Source organism: Lactuca serriola, chromosome 1 (assembly GCF_051521515.1).
Source record: "Lactuca serriola cultivar US96UC23 chromosome 1, Lser_US96UC23_V15, whole genome shotgun sequence".
Lineage (NCBI taxonomy): Eukaryota > Viridiplantae > Streptophyta > Magnoliopsida > Asterales > Asteraceae > Lactuca > Lactuca serriola.
In genome coordinates this window covers 164,556,505-164,564,418 of record NC_136408.1, presented here as the reverse complement: position 1 = coordinate 164,564,418, position 7,914 = coordinate 164,556,505, and the positions used below count along the sequence as shown (strand labels likewise).

Genomic DNA, 7,914 nt, shown 5'->3' with positions numbered 1-7,914 from the left:
TTTAAGGAACTTTCATATATATAACATATGTTAAAATAGCATTCTATCTTTTGAAATATAAATTTGTTGTCATGCATGTATAAACTAAACTTTTCGTAGATTATACTTGTCTATCTTAGACTCTACACCAAAAATCTATGCTTTCATAAACAAATGATTCCTTTTCTAGGTATTTCTAAACAAACGAGACACACTGTTAGAAAACTATAATAGGTATAGTTTTACGAACAAATTTCTAACTCTTATGTACTAGAGACATGAATTTCAAGAAGTCACTTTCGTATACAAGAACAAACGTAACATTTTAACAAGTAGATCTGTTTTTATACCACGGTTTTGTGAGACACTAACTTCATATACGTTCGAGTACACATTTCAAGTCCTGTATTATATACCAGAATCCCTTGGAGGGGGAGCATGGTGTTTGTGTATAGATCTATACGGGCTTGACAACCCGCGCCCTGACTGTTAGCTGCAGTCCACCGTTTGCGGTGACAAACGTCATAACATTCCAACGCCTGAAGAACGTTGTGTATAGGCATTCCGAGTCAATAGTATGGTTATAAAACTCACATGGGGTATTAAAAATGCATTGATTTACTAGGTTTTTCAAACACATTGGTTATTTTACACTTACGTACATTTTAGATACAAACATTGGTCTTGAGTGAAGGCTACTTTTATACTAGTAGAAAATATAGGATTTTCTAAACACAAACAAACAAAGACAAAAAATTTCATTTCATACAAATATTATCACTTAAATACTTATGAAACTCACCAGCTTAAATGCTGATCTAGTCTTTCAAAATTACTTGTATGTCCTAGGAAATCAGTAATTTCAGGTATTCATTACGCTTTTGATGAAGGGATGCTGCGGCGCCAGTTAAATCTCGTATTTTTGACATCATATTGTAATTGGTTTTGAACATGTAACTTTAGACAAATGTAAACTTTCAATTATATATATGATGGTTGTCTTGCTTTCTTTACTATGTGTTCATTTGTTACATTACCACATGAAGTCATCCGCCCCCGAACGTTTCCGCCGTTCAGGTTTGGGGGTGTGACATTCTAATTCTCCATTCAAGAACACGCATTTTTACATCCATTTGGAAAACTTTGAAGTTTTTTTTGAGAAGCATATGCCAGAAAGATTCTAACTGATTCCAACGTTGCTACTGGATCGAAGGTTTCCTCATAGTCTATCCCTTCCTCTTGGCAATATCCTTTTACTACCAGCCGAGCCTTGTTTCTGATGACGTTCCCCTCTTTATCCAATTTATTCCTAAAGAACTACTTCAAGCCAACCACTGAAGCATCCTTTGGTGTTGGAATCAGTCTCCAAACTCGATTCTGTTTGAACTCATGAAGCTCATCTTGCATTGCTTGTATCCAATCAGAATGATCATGTGCAACATTAACTGTTTTTGGTTCGACTTTGGAGACAAACGAATTAAACAAACAGAATTCAACTTTAGATAATAATGTAGTTTGTTTCGCTTTCAATTAAGATCGAGTGAGAACTTCCTTAGATGATTCACCAATAATTTGTGTTTTCGGATGATCCTTGGTCCATTTTACTAAAGGAGGATACTTTGGGTCATAGGTTGGATTCAACTCTGCATTCACTTCCTCTTTAAGTTTTGATTGATCATCTTCGTCAGTTGTATTCTCTTTCTCCCTCTCGACTGGCGAAGTAAAACCGGTGTTAGGATCAAAATTTACATCCTCTGTAGAAGTTGGATTCTCCCCCTCGATTCGACTATTATTGGGTGGATTTGGAATTGTATGCTCCCCTCACTTGGACCTTTATGACTTGCGGATGGTATTGGATTCTCCCCCTCGAAAGACATTTCGGTTGTCTTTGGTGCTGATGAACTTTCCCCCTTGAATATTGAGCCATTGTTTGGAGAGTCATTAGAGGGTTGACCACCTGTTGGTTTAGGAGGTTCACTTTCCATTTCATTGGCAGCTTCATCTATGATCTTTTTGAGATTGTCGATGTTGTTGTATGCTACTTTCGCTTCTGGGTGTGCTGCTTTCTCTGGTTCATCATATAGTTGAATATTTTCTTCAAACAAATTGGATATTGGAGCTGAGACTTGTCCTGATTCAGGAAATATATCCCCCAAGTTACTCTCGCTCCTTTGAATTTTCGTCATGTAATTATCATCAAAGGTTACATAATATGTCTCTTCAATTCGTTTGGAGCGTTTGTACAAAACTTTGTATGCCTTTGAGGTGAGCGAATACCCAAGAAAAAAATTCCCTCTTCAGCTTTGACGTCAAATTTATTGCGGTTTTCTTTTGAATTAAAGATGAAACACCTTGAACCAAACACGTGGAGAAATTTAACATTCGGCTTTTGATTGTTCAGAATCTCATATGGAGTGATTGAGATCTTTTGTTGAGCAAGGATCGGTTCTGAGTGTAACACGCGGTTGCAACTGCATCAGCCCAAAAGTATAACGAAAGAGAAGCGAAGCTTAACATCGTTCTGGCTGCCTCATGTAGGGAACAGTTTCGTCTTTCAATAATCCCATTCTATTGTGGGGTGTAAGGGGCCAAGAAGTTGTGAGATATCCCTTTTTCAGCCATAAAATCTTCAAACTCTTTATTATTGAATTCCAGTCCGTTGTCACTTGTAATGTTTCTCACCTGCTTCCTCAGCTGTACTTCCACTTGCTTGATGAAAGTTTTCCATTTGGGCGTCACATCCGATTTCTGTTTAAGAAAGAAAACCCAGGTGAAGCGTGAAAAATCATCCACAATGACAAGAATGAACTTACTACAACCGAAACTTTCGATAGCCGAAGGTCCACACAATTCAGTGTACAAAAGTTCAAGAGCTTCAATTATCTTTGTGTTGATTCGTGTAGGATGGCTCTTTCTGCTCTGTTTGCCCATCTCACATGATGCGCACAGATGTTCCTTGCCAAACTTGAAAAGAGGAAGGCGTCGAACGTTGTCACCAAGTACCAATTTATTAATGTCTTTGACGTTCAGGTGCGATAGGCGTCGATGCCACAACCAACTTTCATCAGTGTTTGCCTTTGATAGCAAGCATATAGCTGGTTTTCCTCGAATTGGGTTGAGATTCAAAGGATACATCTCTCCCTAGCGTTCAAACTTCAATAGAACCTTTTTGGATTCCTTCTCAATTATTTCAGAGCCATCATCATCAAATGAAACCTTCAATCCTTTTCCCACAACTAATTGTGACACACTGATGAGGTTATGCTACAATCCTTCTACATATGCTACTTTTCGAATCAAGAAGTCCCCCTTGGTTATCCTACCATATCTTTTGATTGTTCATATGAGTTATTTCCATACTTCACACATCCACCATCCTTTAGCGACCGAAACTCCCTCAGCTCTTCCTTCCTACTTGTCATGAGACGTGAGCAGCCACTGTTTATGTACCATTCTTCATCGAACTGCTCGTCACTTATCGCCTGCAAATTCAAGCAGTTTTAGCAACCCAAAGTTTCTTAGGTCTTTGTGAGTTTTTCACAAATTAAGGAATTGCAGTAGAAACGTCAACCAAATAAGTTCTTTTTATCAGAGTGGATTGATCTTTTCTTTTGATGGTATACACCTTGATTTTGGTTTTATCTTGTTTAAAATTTATTGTATTCAAAGGTGTGTTGTTAGATGGTTTTGGTGTTTTCTTATGAATTCCAGGGTTAGATGACTTTTTCTTATCAAAATCGGAATTAAGCTTTCCCTTTACTTTGATGTCCATCCCTGAATTGAATTTTCTTTGGGAGTTGGATGGACCAAAACTTGAATTTTGACCGAGACTTGAATTTTAACCGAGACTTGACTTTCAGTTCTGTGTGCTGATGTTGGAACCGCAAGTGGACGGTTGGTTGTTAGTCTTGACGTTTGGACCGAAACTAGAAATCTGGTTCTGAGCTTTGGAATATTAGGAATTTGGAATGAAATTTTCTTTTCCTTTTAACTTTTCCTTTCCTTTGTCAATTGATTCTTTCTCAAGAGGTACGTAGTTGGGATTTTGACTATGCCAAAAACATTTTCGCTGATTCAGATTTTTATTGTGTCTTTGATTTCTTTGGCGTTTCTATTCAGCTAGCTCCTTCTGATGTGAATGTTAAAACTCAATTTAGGCTTTTTCTTTTGAGTTTCTGTTGTCTTAGTTGGAACGCTTGGTTTTCTCAATGGTTCTTCAAGGATTTCTTTTGTTCTACTGGTGCTTGGTTTGTCTAAACTCTAGGGCTTGTTGATAGGTTTAGCAACATATCTTCATTTAACTCTCCATGAAGTTTGCTCAGATAAGCCAATGGTTTCGTCTGCGTTGTCAATAGGAGCCGACCAGAAGTAATCATCATACCCTTCAGCATTATCTTTGTGAACTAATATTTTTAACTCTGCTGTTTGTTTTGCACTGACTCCTATAACAACACAGACTTGATTCAGCATAGTTTGAACCTTATTATAAACCATTGCTCTCTCCTTGAGTTTATGTGGCTTGTCCTTTGACAGGCGAGCATATTCCAATGAATTCTCATAAATGAGGGGTTTCTCCTTTTCGGTTTCGCTTTTCTTGAACTCAGAGCAATCAACAACGTCTTCAACTGAGATTTCGCTCATCTCACTTTCTTCATCAAATTCAGACGTATTTTATATGTTCATTTTATTTTCTGAAATTAATTTAGCATTGGACGAGTCATATGATTGAATGGTTTCGGACTTAATTTTTAACCTATCATTTTCATCTAGAAGATTTTTGAGCACACATTTATGTTCCTTAGAGTTAATGAAGGTCTCTATTTTATACAGTCTAATTTTATAAGCGTTTGATTTCTCTTCTGAGGACACTATTGATTCACACTCAGCAATAATCTCATCCTCCTTAAATTAAAGGAAGGGTAAGATCATCTTATGAATCTTTTTCCCTACTTCACAACTTAAATGCAATTGAGCAATATTTGTATATAAGCGTTTAGCAATTAAACAAAAAACATTCCTTTGTTTCCAAAATTTTAAAGGAAGGGTAAGATCATCTTATGAATCTTTTTCCCTACTCTGCCTCCTTCAGCTCAATCCATATTCATCTCTCCTCACTTTTTGAAGACACCCTGCTGAGTTGGTCAGTTAGGTTAGAATTCGCTAAGCGAGCTTGAATGAGACTACCACTTAACTTAGAAAATATAAATTTTAATTCAGTTAATTCTTCTTCATAAATTTTTATTGGAACTTTAAGAGATTCAAGGATAGAGTGTACCTTTTTGATCAGCCGATCACAGTCGTTGATCTTTTCGCTCACTGGCTTGGCTGCAAAGCATTTATCCTCAGTTAGGTTCGGGTCCTTGTTTGGACTTTCGGTTGATCCACTGGTTGTGACCACCAGACATCTTCCTGCCAAACTTGCATCCCTTGTTACATAAGCTTTTCCATGAGTGGGCTTTTTCACCTCTTCATCTTCAGAATCCGTTGATCAAACTTCAACACCACCGAACTCATCTTCTTCTGCATTTTCCTGCACAATCAAGGCATTCATAGAACCATTAGAAGTCTTCTTTTTCTTGATCTCTTCCAACTTCCGCATGTAGTACGCCTCATCATCTTCATCATCTCTTTTCTCAGCCATTTTTCTCAGCATGCAATCTTTGGCAAAGTGGTTCTTGTCGTGACAATAAATGCAGTCGGACCTAGAGTCTCCTGTAAGCTCGCTCTCCTTCTTGTCATCATCCTTTTGAGAAGTAATTTTTGGTTCATCTTTCACCTTCTCCAAACTGTAACTTCCTTGCCAGTTTCGGTTCTGATTGACATGGAATTTTCTTCGTGCAAACTTCTTTGGATTGATGACCATCATAGCCTATTCTTCGCTTGTAAGGTCATACGCAGATATATCTAACTCCTCTCCTTCTTTTGCAATATTCTTTCCATTTGAGACAAGGGCCAACGATCCCACACCTGAAACAACTTCCGCCACCTTGGTTACCACACTTTAATGGGACTTAAGTATTCCCACAAGTTTCGCTAGTGAATAAAATTTAAACTGTTCATGAGCTTTCACTATTGAAACCACAGCCATCCATTCAAGTCTCATACCGTTCATGAAGGTTACCTTATGCTCGATCAACTTTGTTTCTACTCCATGCTTGATCATCTTACTTAGGAGATGATTGAATCGATCAAAAGTTTGTATCCGTTTTTCTTCTAGTTTCAACTCGAAAACTCCAAATTCAGAGAGCAGCAAGGTTTGAATGGAGTGTCTTAGATTTCTTTGGCCATTGTGCATGAACCAACTAACCAAAAAGTGTCAGATTGTAGGGTGAATCTGATCATTCTCATGGCCTTCACATTACTTAGCAACTTTTTCTTCTCATATTGTGGCATTTTGTCTTCGTCTGCCACCAGCTTGTTGTATTCTTTTTGAGTCTTAACCGTTGTGTTCGTTCCCGAATGAACGAATGACCCAAGCGTAATGGCTTCCCAGATGAGATAATCATTATCTTCAGATCTGACCACATAATATTCAAAGTGGTGCGCCCATACTTCATAGTCTTGAGTATAGAGAATGGGAATCCAGGTAGTGGATCCAATGTTGTTTGAGATGTTGATGGGATTTGTTTGAGAATCTTCGAGAGACATGGTAAGCCGCTAGAATCAGACCTATAATTTGAGATTAGGGTTTTATCAAAAAGAGTTTTCGTCGACAGGAAGAAGACGGCTTCTTTTATATTTGATAAAAGCAGAAACCCCAAGGAGTTCTTAACACAAAAGGAATGTGTATTGATCACACAGTCTCTTGCTCTGATACCAATTGATAGAACTAAGTTCTATTAGGATCGATAGATTCTATGTAGGCTAACAATTAATAACATAATTAAGAACACAAAAATGGCTTTGAATGTGTCGTATGTTTAATAATCAACACCTCAGAAGAGCTCGATTAAGAACTTCGACTGTAGAGGTGCTTAGGGTTACAAACCAATAAATAGTAATCACGACTCTTGTTCTAATGCATACATGCATGCATTATTTATACAGTAAAACCCTACTAGATAATCACGGATAGAAAGGCCCAATCCGGATACAAAACATAAGCCCATGACGCAACATAACTAGACTCTACAATAACCTTTGGAAGAAAAGCTCATATTTTATAGAATAATCCATTCAAAATAGTTCATTGTAAATTTATTCATTAGGCAATAGCCTAACCATTTAAAGTTAAACAAAAAAGGAAAACAATGCCTCACGAAACATTGCTTGAAGATCGTGACCACTGATCGGCAATTCCGAAAGTGCATGCCTCATCACGTTTCTTACCAGCCTAAATGATCAATCCCACCGCCCGGCTTCCATCTCTATAAGAATAACCAAAAATAGTTGTGATGCCTGTAGTAGCAACAGACACTTTTATCGACGACATCAAGCAAACATGTTTCTTGTCACCGCTAAAAGTCCTAGTCACGGCTAATGACATCGCCGCTATCGGCTAATGTAGGCGATCCAAGTCCTTTCAACCCCATCTATCGATTTAAGTGATTATCCAACAGCTAGAAGGACATAGGAAACCTTCTGTTGCTTTCCCTCCAATATGTTGGTGCAAATGACTAGGTGTCGCCGCTAAAAGTCATCAACATTGAACCCCCCTTCATCCTCAGATTCATTTTCGATCATCTGTGTTTCCCTTATTCTCTTTGCTCACCACTGTCGAGAGAATTATAATTTCACCAACAAAAAAATACTTGCATATTTCGTGTTTATTGCTGGAATTTCTAGTATTCTGTCAGAATTTTGAGATCCCACATGAGGCTCGTGGTTGTCGAAGTGTACCACCACCACCACCAACATCGTTCTCGCTGGAGTTAAAGACCATAACAACCACATGTTCTCTATATTCTTTGTCATATATATAAATATATATATATA

General features: G+C 37.7%; 1 protein-coding gene across 1 annotated transcript; it reads right to left on the bottom strand.

The window, feature by feature from the left end:
- Window positions 1-1,296: 1,296 nt before the first annotated feature.
- Window positions 1,297-2,165, bottom strand: LOC145063726 (uncharacterized). Its single transcript, XM_079011313.1, has 3 exons — window positions 1,805-2,165; window positions 1,545-1,691; window positions 1,297-1,439 (listed from the first exon to the last, which is right to left on the bottom strand). Exons 1-3 carry the CDS (start codon window positions 2,163-2,165, stop codon window positions 1,297-1,299), a joined length of 651 nt encoding a protein of 216 aa, XP_078867439.1.
- Window positions 2,166-7,914: the final 5,749 nt, after the last annotated feature.